The 14,900-nt window shown below is 37.6% G+C and overlaps 1 protein-coding gene across 1 annotated transcript; it reads right to left on the bottom strand.

The window, feature by feature from the left end:
* Window positions 1-8,440: 8,440 nt before the first annotated feature.
* LOC132603857 (hydroxymethylglutaryl-CoA synthase-like) lies at window positions 8,441-13,881 on the bottom strand. Its single transcript, XM_060317142.1, has 12 exons — window positions 13,614-13,881; window positions 12,401-12,507; window positions 12,062-12,194; window positions 11,446-11,589; window positions 11,089-11,247; window positions 10,131-10,204; window positions 9,967-10,042; window positions 9,817-9,872; window positions 9,639-9,726; window positions 9,333-9,473; window positions 9,087-9,236; window positions 8,441-8,912 (listed from the first exon to the last, which is right to left on the bottom strand). The coding sequence occupies exons 1-12, from the start codon at window positions 13,689-13,691 to the stop codon at window positions 8,724-8,726; spliced, it is 1,395 nt and encodes a 464-aa protein (XP_060173125.1). The 5' UTR covers window positions 13,692-13,881; the 3' UTR covers window positions 8,441-8,723.
* Window positions 13,882-14,900: the final 1,019 nt, after the last annotated feature.

The following is a 14,900-nucleotide window of genomic DNA, read 5'->3' as shown; positions in this document are numbered from 1 at the left end:
TCCAACGTGAATAACATGATCTTATCCGCATTTAAAATGCTTCTTCCCTACAAAGCAGCACAAATAGTGTGTACTTCAATTGGTGAGTTTATGATATTAAATAAAGATGGCTTGGCAGATGCATGCTGATCATCATATCATCAGGGTGGTCGGATGAATTGGAGACACAAAGCAAAACCTTAATAATAGGTAATTAAATGTATTTAATAAAATTGGTAAATGTTCTTATTTGAATTTTTCATAAAAGTGATATTCGGATCATCCTATAATCACTAGAGTAAAGTCCTAAAAGGTCATTCATATTTTGACAATTTCCTACTAATATCACTTTTGATTTTTTTAGGACTAGAATATCAATCAACTATCAAAATTTTCCTAAAAAATACTAACACCACAAAATATTTTCTCTCTCCTAGTTGACATGTCATGTCACATTAAAATTCAATTCCTTCTTTTAATAATAAATTTACTTAACTCATCCCAACCCAACGCATGTCCCACAGTTTGAATACTCTCTACCAGTAGAAGCAAACCTTGAAATGTTGTTTACCATATTGGACATTACTTATTATTTTTCTCAACCAGAGCAACAGTAATTAAAATTATTACTGTCACAGATTATTGTATCCAACTTTTTTTAATGTTAAATTTATGCGAAGGAATATTAATATCTTTGTTCGTGATAAGCATGGTAGAATATTAGAAAACGTTTGGTTTCCATATTCTGGGAATTGCTTAGGATTATATTGTCCAGAATACATTATGCCTACACCAAAAGTGATGCTTGTGATTGTCAGAAACTTTAGTAAATTGACGAGGGAGAACAAGTTATATTTCTTGATTGGAACAAGTTGATGATTAATATTATTATGTTTTTGGGGAAAGGATCCACTAAATGATCCAACGGAGCGTTGTCGGATCGATAGCCCTTACTCTGAGATCTAATATAAAACAATTGGATTTAGCAGTCAGTTGAAGAGAAGACTGTTTGTATAGTAGTTAATTTAAGAATCGGTTCTAACCATCTCGTATAGGTCGTCCTCAGTACAAAAGGTCAATCCAATTACAATATTAGTCTTCTTTTAAACCTTAGAATTATGAGGCATGATCTATAAAAAGTGGCTTTGTAATTCCAAAAATAATGAAACATACCTACTACTGTAGTATAATATATTATATGATCTGATAGTATAAAAATTCTTTACACTGTCGATTTATATAAGTTTAAACTCTAAAAAGAAGAAACCATCGGATTCTTTTCCTGCATTTCATGTGTGTCGTCGTCGTAGCAAAGAATTCACCAATTTCTTACCTATATACAGAACTATCGCAATAGTTTGTCGAATTAATAAGTTTTTAAAATATGTATAATTTGAAAGACATGATCGTATGAAGCAATATTGTGTTGTGTGTAGTTGTATTTCGTGATTGCACGTTGAATCTTGGAAGTCCCATAGAACATAATGTCACAAAGTGGGCACATTCTTGAATAGTAGAAATATAATAGTTTGTTTTATTGAAAATCAAACTGCTAACCGTCCAAACCGCATTATCCAAAATCGATCAATTGATATACATTGAGGAATGATATATATCCAAAATCGTTGGTCCTTAATTTACAATATTGGGATATTTAATTTTCTCTTCCAACTGACTAGAAAATGCCACCTTTTCAGATTAATTCCACACAAGAAAAATACTTTAGTTTTCTATTCCCTCCATCTCAAGTCATTGTCGCTCTTTAGTTTTACATGCCCCTTAAAAAATATTAATTGGGAGGGGTATTTGACTAACTGTATCCTTATTTATATCTAAGTTATAATCTCTTTCCATTAAATATTTTACCAAATTTATGTGTAATCTCTATTAATGACAAAATTCTACTAAAGGTAAAAAGGGGGAAAAATTAATTATGCCTTGAACTCCTAAAATGATAAATAATTTGAGACAACTATTTTTAGTAATCACGGCAAATAATTTGAGATGGAGGGAGTATCTTCTCACAATTGAATGATATTTGAGCCGACCACATTTAGAATGTTTCCCTGCAAATTAGTCCAACGTGAATAACATGATCTTATCCGCATTTAAAATGTTTCGTCCCTACAAAGCAGCACAAATAGTGTGTACTTCAATTGGTGAGTTTATGATAGTAAATAAAGATGGCTTGGCAGATGCATACAACAACAACAACAACCCAGTGAAATTCCACACCGTGGGGTCTGGGGAGGGTAGAGTGTACGCAGACCTGACTCCTACCAAGGTAGGACGGCTGTTTCCGAAAGACCCTCGGCTCAATAGAAAGCATAAAAGAGGTCAGATAAGGCCAAGAAAATTCAAAGCGATATGGAAATGAAAATAGCGAAAGCGACTAAGCCATGATGAAGCAGTTTGCAAAGGGGCAGTGGCTATCACAGATAAAATAAGATAATCAAAGTACAGAATAACACATAGTAGCAGAAATCCAAGCATAAGAACTTATATCGCGATAATGTGACTACTAATATGAAAGGATAACGATACTATCTACTAGCCTTTTACCCTAATCTGAGTCCTCCATACTCTCCTATCTACGGTCATGTCCTCGGTAAGCTGTAACTGCGCCATGTCCTGTCTAATCACCTCTCCCCAATACTTCTTCGGCCTACCCCTACCTCTTCTGAAACCATTCATGGCCAACCTCTCACACCTCCGTACTGGGGCATCTGTGTCTCTCCTCTTCACATGTCCAAACCATCTCAGTCTCGTTTCACGCATCTTGTCTTCCACCGAGGCCACTCCCACCTTGTCCCGGATAGCCTCATTCCTAATCTTATCACTCCTGGTGTGCCCACACATCCATCTCAACATTCTCATCTCGGCAACTTTCATCTTTTGAACGTGAGAGATCTTAATTGGCCAACACTTCGCCCCATACAACATAGTTGATCATCATATCATCAGGGTGGTTGGATGAATTGGAGACACAAAGCAAAACCTTAATAATAGGTAATTAAATGTATTTAATAAAATTGGTAAATGTTCTTATTTGAATTTTTCATAAAAGTGATATTCGGATCATCCTATAATCACTAGAGTTAAAGTCCTAAAAGGTCATTTATGTTTTGACAATTTTCTACTAATATCACTTTTGATTCTTTTCAGATTTTCATTAATAGCCGCTTCTCTCTCCTCTCTCCTCTGGTCTCTCTCTTCTCTCTCCTCTCCTCTACAACGGTAAGTTTCTCCCCCTCCCCCCCAACCCCCAAACCAGCCACCCCAAGCGGCCACCGGCGACCGGTGACGACGACCACCGGCCGGCCATCTCTCTCTCCTTCTCCTTTTTGTTTTTTTCCCCTCTTTTCCTCTCTCTTCTACCCTGCGACCGGAAATCCTCCACCAGTAGATTTTTGGGCAATTTCTGCACAGGTAGGTGAACAGTGATTCTGGCCGTGAACAGTATTCCGCCCATGAACATTGATTCCGGCCCGTGAACAGTATTTTCCGACAGAGAACAACATTTCCGGCGGCGAACAGAGGTTTCTCGGTGGTGAACAGGTTCTATTTACTTGGAGTTGGTACCTCCAATAGCCCATTTCCGATTTTTTAGCCTTATAAATTTTGCCTGCTCCGCATATTTCACTGCTTATAGACTATTGCTAACTTGTGCTTTAGTATTGACCCTTCGTTTGTCTTAGATTAACCTTTCACTAGCATATATTTGTTTTACTGGCTTTGGTGAGAGATGGTAGACTAGGGTCATGTTCTCGGTTGGGATCAGGGGCCAGGGTTGGGGGGGCTAAGGGGGTTGAGGGAGCTTCTAGGTTGAGAGTAGGGTCTTGGAATATTGGGACTCTATCGGGAAAGTCCATAGAGTTAGTTAAGATTCTTAAGAAGATGAGGATTAATATAGCTTGCGTCCAAGAGACTAAATGGGTAGGACCTAAAGCTAAGGAGGTGGACGGGTACAAGCTTTGGTTCTCGGGCAAGTCGAGGTATAGGAATGAGGTAGGGATCTTAGTAGATAGTGAGCTTAGAGATCAGGTGGTAGAGGTTAGGAGGATCAATGACAGGATGAGGGTGATTAAGTTAGTCGTTGGAGGGTTCATCTTGAACATTATTAGTGCCTACGCGCCACAAGTGGGTTTGGACGAGGAGGTAAAAAGGCGCTTTTGGGAGGACTTGGATGAAGTTGTGGTAAGTATACCGCCTACTGAGAAGTTATTCATAAGAGGAGATTTCAATGGGCACATTGGGTCTGTTTCGAAGGGTTATGACGAGGTGTATGGAGGATTTGGCTTCGGGGACAGGAATGGTGGAGGAGTCTCACTCTTGGATTTCGCTAAAGCTTTTGGATTAGTGGTAGCCAACTCGAGTTTTCCGAAGAAGGAGGAGCACTTGGTAACCTTCCGTAGCTCAGTGGCTGCGACGCAAATAGACTTTCTGCTTCTTAGAAAAGATGATAAAGGCCTTTGTAAGGACTGCAAGGTCATATCGAGTGAGAATCTTACGACCCAACATAAGCTATTGGTGATGGATTTGGAGATAAGAAGGAAGAAGAAGAAGAGGGTCGTGGATGACCGACCGAGGATTAGGTGGGGAAGTTTGACTCCGTCTAGTGCCCTAGAGATGGGAGAGAAGTTGATGGCAATGGGAGTGTGGGATAGCAGGGGGGATGCGAGCAGTATGTGGGATAGGACGGCCAGTTGCATTAGGGAAGCATCTAGAGAGGTATTAGGGGTCTCACGAGACGGCCGTGGTGGGCACCGAGGGGATTGGTGGTGGAATGGAGAAGTCCAAGGGAAGATAGAAGCAAAGAAGCAGGCATATGTGAAGTTGGTAGATAGTAAGGATGATGAAGAGAAGCGGAAGAACAGGGAAAAGTATAAGATGGCGAGAAAGGAGGCGAAGTTGGTAGTTTCGGCGGCTAAAACGGCTGCCTTTGAACGCCTTTATGCAGAACTAGAGGACAGATGTGGGGATAAGAAGCTATTCAAGCTCGCCAAGGCGAGAGAGAGGAAGGCACGCGACTTGGATCAAGTGAAGTGCATCAAGGACGAGGATGGCCAAGTGTTGGTACAAGAATCTCGCATTAGACAGAGATGGCAGTCATACTTTCATGAACTCTTGAACGAAGGAGGGGACAGAGACATTGTGTTGGGAGACTTGGAGCACTCGGATAGGCGTCGCAACTTTGGATATTGTAGGAGTATAAAGGTCGAGGAGGTTAAGGGAGCTATTCGTAGGATGCGCAGGGGAAGAGCGACCGGACCTGATGAGATCCCTAGGGAATTTTGGAAGAATGCAGGCAGGGTAGGCTTGGAGTGGCTGACTGGGTTGTTTAATGTCATTTTCAAGACAGCGAAGATGCCGGAAGAATGGAGGTGGAGTACAATGATTCCCGTGTACAAGAACAAGGGTGACATTCAAAGCTGCAACAACTATAGAGGTATCAAGCTGCTAAGTCACACTATGAAAGTGTGGGAAAGGGTGGTGGAAATGAGGGTGAGGAGAGGTGTGTCTATTTCAGAGAACCAGTTTGGATTCATGCCGGGGCGCTCGACTACAGAAGCCATTCATATTGTAAGGAGATTGGTGGAGCAGTATATGGAGCGGAAGAGGGACTTGCACATGGTATTCATTGACCTAGAAAAGGCCTACGACAAAGTGCCAAGAGAGGTCCTATGGAGATGCTTGGAGGCTAAAGGTGTACCTGTGGTGTACATTAGAGCGATAAAGGACATGTATGATGGAGCTAAGACCAGGGTAAGGACGGCAGGAGGAGACTCGGAGCACTTCCCTGTTATGATGGGGTTTCATCAGGGATCAACTCTTATCCCGTTTCTATTCGCCCTAGTGATGGATGAATTGACGCGACAATTACAAAGTAAGGTGTCTTGGTGTATGTTGTTCGCGGATGACATAGTCCTGATTGACGAGACTCGCAACGGAGTTAACGATAAGCTGGAGGGCTGGAGACAGACGTTGGAGTCTAAAGGATTTAGATTGAGTAGGACTAAGACAAAATACTTGGAGTGCAAGTTCAGTGGCCTACCGCGTGAGGCTGACGAGGAAGTAAGGCTTGGTACCCAGGCCATTCAAAAGAAAGGAAGTTTCAAGTATCTTGGGTCTATTATACAGGGAGATGGGGATATCGACGACGATGTTTCACATCGTATTGGTGCAGGGTGGATGAAATGGAGGCTCGCCTCCGGAGTGCTGTGTGATAAGAAAGTGCCACCAAAGCTTAAAGGCAAGTTCTACAAAGTGGTGGTTAGACCAACCTTACTTTATGGGACGGAGTGTTGACCAGTCAAGAAATGCCACGTTCAGAAGATGAAAGTCGCGGAAATGCGAATGCTGCGGTGGATGTGTGGGCACACTAGGAGGGATAGAATTAGGAATGAAGATATCCGAGACAACGTGGGAGTGGCATCGGTGGAAGACAAGATGCGGGAAGCGAGGCTGAGATGGTTTGGGCATGTGAAGAGGAGAGACACAGATGCCCCAGTGCGGAGGTGTGAGAGGTTGGCTATGGACGGTTTCAGGAGAGTCAAAGGGAGGCCGAAGAAGTATTGGGGAGAGGTGATTAGACAGGATATGACACAGTTTCAGCTCACCGAGGACATGACCTTAGATAGGAGGTTGTGGAGGACTCAGATTAGGATAGAAGGCTAGGTGGCTAATCCTTTCACCATAGTAGTTGCAGTTTTGCTCATTTGTTTATTGCCATTTGATTTTTGCATTGGATTGCTGCTTATATTTGTTGGGTTATTGTACTTTGGTTATCTTAGTTATCTATAGTAGTTAATTTTTTTTTCTTTCCAAACTGTTCTACCATGACTTTCTCGCTTTTGTTATTCCTTGCTTTCTTATTGTTTTCGATATGCTTGGTCCTATCTAACCTTTTGTCTTGTTTTTCCTCTCTTGTTCTCCTCTCTTGAGCCGAGGGTCTCTCGGAAACAGCCGCCCTACCTTTCAAGGTGGGGGTTAGGTCTGCGTACACTGTACCCGCCCCAGACCCCACATGGTGGGATTACACTGGGCTTGTTGTTGTTGTTGTTGTTGTTGTATCACTTTTGATTCTTTTAGGACTAGAATATCAATCAACTATCACTATTTTCCTAAAAAAATACTAACACCACAAAACATTTCCTCTCTCCTAGTTAACATGCCATGTCACATTAAAATTTAATTCCTTCTTTTAATAATAAATTTACTTAACTCATTTAACCCAACCCAACGCATGTCCCACAGTTTGAATACTCTCTACCAGTAGAAGCAAACCTTGAAATGTTGTTTACCATATTGGACATTACTTATTATTTTTCTCAACCAGAGCAACAGTAATTAAAATTATTACTGTCACAGATTATTGTATCCAACTTTTTTTAATGTTAAATTTATATGATGGAATACTAATATCTTTGTTGGCGATAAGCATGGAAGAATATTAGAAAACGTTTGGTTTCCATATTCTGGGAATTGCTTAGGATTATATTGTCCAGAATACATTATGCCTACACCAAAAGTGATGCTTGTGATTGTCAGAAACTTTAGTAAATTGACGAGGGAGAACAAGTTATGTTTCTTGATTGAAATCAGTAAAGAAAATTTGATTTGCATAGTATAAGTTAACTATTACAGCCTGCGGACAATACTTTTCGATTTGTGCAAGTAGTATTTGAGGTTGAATAGCTTTTGCGTGTCTAAGGCAAAAGTAATGGTTCTTTAGTTTTTTAATTGACATATAAATGCTTGCTATGTATAATATTGCTTGGAAAACTTCATTATGTGGGACATGGGTTGGGTTGGTTAAATGAGTTTAGGTTGGGTTGGAGTAAATGAGTTTGATGAATTAATAAATTTATTACTAAGAAAATAGGATTTTAATGTGACATGACGTGTCAACTAGAAGAGAGAAAATGTTTTGTTGTGTTTAGTATTTTTTGAGAAAAATAATGATAGTTGAGTGATATTTTAATTCTAAAAAAACAAAAATGATATTAGTAAGCAATTGTTAAAAAACCTTTCAGGGAATTAACTCTATGCACTAGGACCATTCACCGCCAATATTCTACCAGTAAAAATATCAAAGTAACTACATATGTTCATCATTAGGCTTAGTCCACATTTCATCTATGCCTTTGAAAAATATCCACTTTTTGGAGTTTCAAATTTCACAAGTGAATTTCTAGGATATTAACCTAGATTTTTACTTGTGAAATTTAAAATTTCAGAAAAATAAATGTTTTTTAATTATAGGAGTTGAAAATAAAATATTTATGAAATTTACCATATGCCTAGCCTTAGTGTAGGTTTCAACTTTTGCCACGGTCTTTTGTGGATTAAGATGAACACTTTTGGTAGCTCCCAGTGAGCAATCATTGAAAGAATTTACTATAAGGTGAAAGGCAGACCAACTCTGATTAAAATTTAGAAGTTCAACGAAACAGATAAGTTTATGAGTGCAGAGGTCAGGAAATCTGCTTAATGAATTTCAATCAAGATTACATTGATGATCTGTCAATCATCTTACAAATTATCTCCAAAGGCTAACACGAGAAACATTGAATTCTTAAACTTTAATTGAAGAAAAACAAAACAAAGAAACACAAAAAGGAAGGCAGAGAAGCTACACTATTTAAATAGAAACAACTTTACTAAGACGTTATTTCCTACGTTGACAACTAAAACAGCACAAGCCATATTCTTGGCATTACACCTTGCTGCTAGGACTATCTTCAGTGACCGTTGGCCACTCCATTCTCAGCAACTTTCTTGGCATAAAATCTTCTGTACTTGGAATCAACCTCTGTGAGGTAGTAAGTTCCTGGAGCTAGAAGGCTACAATCTTTGCTAGTGACAAAGTCCTTGGCTCCATATCTGTGCTCCATTAGTTTCATTATTTCAACAAATTTTTCGGGAGTGAACTGCCAGCATAGAAGATTGATTGTCAAGGTTGGTTATGTTGAAAAGATAAGACATGGACATAAAAAGAAGATTTGCAAACTACAGTCACCACTAACTTCTTGGTTTTCTAGCTTTGGTAGAGTTGGTAACATTGTCAAAGTCCACATTTAAACAAAGATGAATATAGTGCATACCTCATTTCTTGATTTCAATTTCTCTGCAACATTCATCACACTTGCAATATTTGACAAGCTAAATGGATGTTGACCTTCATTAAGCTTGAGTGAGAACATTGTTGCAGTCGATCCACTACCATAGGAGAACAAAACTACCCGTTGTCCAGCCTGAGGTAACAAAATCAATCAGAAACTAGAATAAACAGATAGATAATGAAATGAACAAACAAAAGGACCAAAAATGAAAAAGTCACTCCTGATTACCAATGTGTTGTGCTTATTGTGAAGGAGTGATGCAAAAGCCGCATACAGAGAAGCAGTGTACATGTTGCCAACTTGTTTTGGTATTAATGTGGTAGGTTGAACCTTCTCATCGTAAAACGGTTTTGCAACTTGCTGGGATGCCTGCATATGGGTAACAATCATCCATTGTTAGTTCGAATCACAATGTACATAGGTCTGTCAATTATCCTACTTAAGACTTATTTTTGGCGTTTAAAAGAAAATGACATTTGAAAAAGAACTAGAATGTCTTTGGAGGAAGAAAGAGTGTTAAATTCAAGAGTGAACCTTCTCAAGATCACGGCTTTGGTAGCTTTCATCACCACTTAGGGACGAAAATGGGGCTAGCTTTTCTTTAGCAGATTCATCGATGGAGCTGGAAATGGAAAACAAAGATTCTTAGACAACAGAGTTCCCTTTAAACAATAAAAAGAAAACCTTCTGTAAGAGAAAATTTGCAACCCACCTAGCATTCCTCATAAAGTCATTGAATACCAACCGAGCAAAGCTCTTCTGTACAAGCTGCAGAAGTTGAACGAAATATCCAAGTGCCATTAAAACCAGAGAGAAGAAGTACAAATAAATTCATCAATCCACAATAGACTCTATAAACTACCTTGTTGTATGGTGAATGGAACACAAAGTAGGCTGCATCAGAAATCGAAAACTGATTGCCTTCCAATTTCTCGTATCTGGAATATGAAATGCAGCAAGGCAATTAATACAAGATAATCAAGAGATCTACTTCCAAATATAAGACTTATCAAATGAACAGCTTACTTGTCGCACAAGATCTTGTAGCAAGAATCAAGTGCCATGAGATAACAAGTTTGTGAAAGCTTTCCATCAACTACCTGCAGCCAACAATTTTCATCACAAGGTAAATAAAAAGATACATAAAAGGTTGGTTTTATACAATTCAGCCTGCACAGATCCATCATGAATCCTACTTAACCAAGTCATCCATCTTTCTATTTAAAATCTATAAGCTACAGCTCTTAAGGAGACATATTAGCGATTTATTTAGAATTATCAGATCAACTAGCGACTCACAAGAAAGAAAGAGGCACTGTGCCCAGACTAGCAAATGATATTTGCCCGAACATGTAAAAAGAAGAGCAGAGGAAGTTCGTTTTATAAAAATGAGTTTCTGCTTAAAAGAACAATTTAAAAGACAGTTGACAACTTGACACAAGATTGCCAAAAAGTACAGAAGAAACTTATTGTAGGAACGAGTGTATGTTTTCACCTAAATAAAAATATAACGACCAGTGTGAGACTGAATTGCTAAGAAGGTGGTTCTAATTTGTACAAGAGTTTGCTTCCTCAATAGTCGCACACAATAGGCATGCAAGATATCAGTATGGGAAATTTTGAGGCTTCAGCAAGGACACAAAAATGTCGTTACATTAAGAAATTGACGAGACGACAAAATTATATGGACTTTCATGCAATACGCTTATTCCTTGTCAAATCAGAAAACAGTTGTTGACTTATTTCCACAATTCCCAGAAAAGAACCCTCGGTATACAGGTCAAGTAAATGCCAGTGAGCTTTCAAAAGCTGTCATCGGCTAGTGCAAAACCACAATCGGAACATGAATCAACTTTAAACGGGTCCACTAAAGATTTCATTCAAAGTTCTGTCGAAGGAAAACGAAAAAAGAAAAGCAACAGCCATAAAGCATGCTTGTGAAAACTGATAATCAACCAGACTTGCAAGGATAAGAAGGAATTACTGGATATTCACTGTCTAGGATGGGCTTGTAAAAATCATAGACATGAGCCATATGACTAGCCCTGATCTTGCTTTCAAAAACAATAGGGGCATCAGGGCCAATTAGCATAGCAATGGCAGCAGCTCCTCCAGTTGGCCTAGCAGGTCCCTCAGCATAGACCTATAAGAAGAAGATCTCTAATAAGTGAATAGAATACATCTAATAGCATTTCATGGAACATAGTTCAATATAACCATATAATTGCAACTTAGAAGCCCAAGTCTATTTCAAGCCACATGCCCCAAATAAAGAACTCATATTCAAAGTCTATTAGACAATACACATGCAATAGAAATGTTTACAGGTGATGATCCTTACCGCACTATCTGTGCATACAACAAGTCCATAGTGTCCATCCCATGAAGAGCTCTCCACCCAATTCACACAGTTGAACAATGCAGCAGTTCCACCATAGCATGCATTAGTTGAGTCAACTCCTTCAATGTCAGTATTCCCACATTTCTGCATGTTTCACATGGCCAATTATAATCAACATATGTGAATACCAAATATAAAGCTTTAATAGGAGAACTAGAAGGTAACAAAGACTAACAACATAGCTGATGCAACCAAACGGTCATGGCCTATTCACTAAGGACGGTGCGATTGAAAAGCCAGGAAAACTCGTTATGGATTACAAGAAACATGAATGAGAAGATTTGGGCCCTAAAATGAGATTAAAACATATTTCATGCAGCATTAAGTGAATTAAAAAATTTCATCTCTATTTGGCTGCACAATTTTGCGCTGGGCTACAGTGACTGACGAACAGGGGAGTAATTAACTTTTTCTTTACTGTGGCCACCACAGTCCATTTTCTTATACTGTACCACGGAAATAGGAGATAGGACACAGCTTGAACTGCACCATACCATAAAATGAGAAGGGGTTATTCATATTAAATTGAATGACGATTAGGAACTTAGATAGTTACCTCAAATATTTGCATCAGGAACGTCTTGATGGATTTACTTTTATCGATAACAGTCTCACTTCCAACTTCCAATCTACCAACTTGCTTTGGATCAATAGCATACTTCTCCAAAAGGGAAGTAACAGCTGTTAAACTGAAGACAAACAATATAATGAGAATAATTATGAGACATCAGGATCAAATTTATTTTTCCATTCTATTACCATAAGGAGCCCAACTACCTTAAAGTAGAGAATAGACAGATAAATTACTGACATCTCCAAACAACAGTGCAATTTTGCATTATAAGGTTCTAAAGCTAGTTAACATTAGTGAATACTCAATAGCAAAAGGAAATACCTCATTGATATAACATCTTCAACCTCAGTGCAAAATCCCATGCAATCTTGTCCAAGACCAATTGTGTATTTACCTTTGCTTGCTCCATCATGAGCTTCCAATATTTCCTATACAAAGTTCATAGGAAACGAAATGAAATCAGAAAACTAAATCCTACAACTTTTACTAGCTGATTCAACTTACTCATAATCAGATTAGATAATCAAGTGTTACTTTTACATTAATAATGTCATAGAAGAGCTTATAGAGCACTCAACACCTGCAATACGAAGGGTGAAGACACACAAGAAAAGAAAAGAACAAAAAAGGCCGCCATTGCAAGTTGATTTAAAGTGTGGTTACCATGATCATCGAAAATGCTAAAAGGGGCGAGGTAGACATAAAATCACATAGACAGAAATTATCTCAAAAAACCTACAATCCCTGAAATCAATTGGAACTTCGTCAAGAGCCGAAATAACTGGAAAATTTAGTTATTGTTCTACGACATTTGGCATTTTCCAAGAGTGATTGAAGGCTTGTAAGTTAGCTAGCATTTGGCTATAGATTTTGAAAATTTATCTTCAAAATATTTTTCAAGCTTCAAACACTGGAAATTTCTCTTCTACTCACAAAACTTCAAACAAAAAAAAAAAAAATCCAAGTGAAATGCATGTCCAAACACATGGACATAAGCTATTAATATCTATGCTTGCAAGTTACAGATCAATAAACAAAGCTCTTAAATAGATTACTAAATTACTTTCTATTGATAGAATGATCCCAAGCACTCCATTCACTTTTACTTGTCACGTTTCGCTTCTCCAGAGTCAAACTATATGGACTTTGACCAACATTTTAAGATGTATTTGTTATCTTATTAATATAAGAAAAATTGCAACTTATTGTACTTTTCGTATATATTTTGAACATCCAAATTTTATTAGTCAAATTGACTCTCAACAAGCCAAACATGACAAGCAAAAGTGAACTGAGTGAATATCAACGTCTATTGATTGAAGCATCCAAAATTATAATTCGCAAAATTTTCTCCAAAGGAAAGTTAAATCACCAGCAGTAAATTAAAGAGAAAAAAAATTAAAAAGCGTAAAAATCAATATTTCAGATCGCATAAGAGAAACAAGCTCCTATTTCTCCTTCGATAATTAAAACATACACGAAATATGTAAAAGCATGTGTATATAAGTATTGATTAAAGGAAATTAATTATTACCTGTTGAATGCAAGTAGGAGGAAAGTAAATTTCCATAGCGAGGATTCCAACATTCTTCTGTTGTTGTTGAGGTGCCATTTTTTATTTTATTTTTTATGATTTCTTTTGAGTAAATGCAACGGATCCAAACAACTTATTCCTAAAAAATAGGAGGAATGTTTTTAAAGAAGAAAGAAAGAGAGAGAGGAAATTTCTGTGTGGAGAAATATGGAGAAGAAAAACAAGATGGTGAAGACCTCACACGATTCTGTTGGATATATATACTAGTTTGCCCCAGCCCTCAAATGTAGACTTCGTGATGACCTATATTTTTTTTTATCATTTTCCCCAAAAAACGTATAAATTAACAGTCAGTGTAGTGTGTGTGTGAGAGAGACAGATTCCTATCTTTTTTTTTTTTATAACACGGAACCGCAGCCCAGAAGCGTAAACTAGCTCCAGTGCAATAACTCGCAAATTACATAAGAGGCATAATTTTTACTAGATAAATCCAACCTTAGATCTCTATTATGAAAATTCTATGCTCAATCAACTGAGCCACCCTTGTGGGTGATTCCTATCTTTTATAGAGGGATACGGTGGAATATCCTAATATTAAGTCTGAGATTAAATGTATACTGGCGCTGGCGACCAAATACAATATAAATTTAATTTCATACTTATAGTCGAAAATCGCTTTTTTCAAAAGTTCCTTTAAAAAAAATATTTTTAGTTGAAAGCAGTTTGCAGTTAATAAAAAAATACTTTTGAATAGCAATTAGTGTTTGTCCAAGCTTTCAAAAAGCGTTTCTGAGTGTATTTTCTCAAAAGTATTTTTAGGGAAAACTACTTTTTTTAGTTTCTGAAAAATTATTTATGTTACTCCCTAGAAGCATTTAGTTTCTTGGAAAAGCTGGCCAAACATCTCAATTTTTTAAAATAAGCATTCTTTTTAAAAAATAAATATTTTTGGCCTCTCAAAAACTTGGCCAAACAAGCTTTAATTCTCAATATTCCACATTATCACATCAAACTTGAATTATTTTAATCTCACCTCTCAAGTAAGGTACATAATCCAAAAACTATAATTTTTGGACTATAATTTCTAAATAACTTAATCTGTAAACTAAACGACTCCTCATAATAATTGGAAGAGTTCCAAAATGTAAATTTTTTTAATGTTTATGCACTATTGGCTAATAGAACATCTATGGAGTCAAAAGAATTTAATGTAGCTAAGTTCATATTACTAAACATGGCTTGATAACCAGTAAAATATGGTAGGTAAGTTACTATAAATGATTAAAT

The sequence above is a fragment of the Lycium barbarum genome, chromosome 7 (genome assembly GCF_019175385.1).
Source record: "Lycium barbarum isolate Lr01 chromosome 7, ASM1917538v2, whole genome shotgun sequence".
NCBI classification, from domain to species: Eukaryota; Viridiplantae; Streptophyta; class Magnoliopsida; order Solanales; family Solanaceae; genus Lycium; species Lycium barbarum.
Note: the sequence above shows the minus strand (reverse complement) of the source record. Positions and strands in the feature narration are given on the sequence as shown.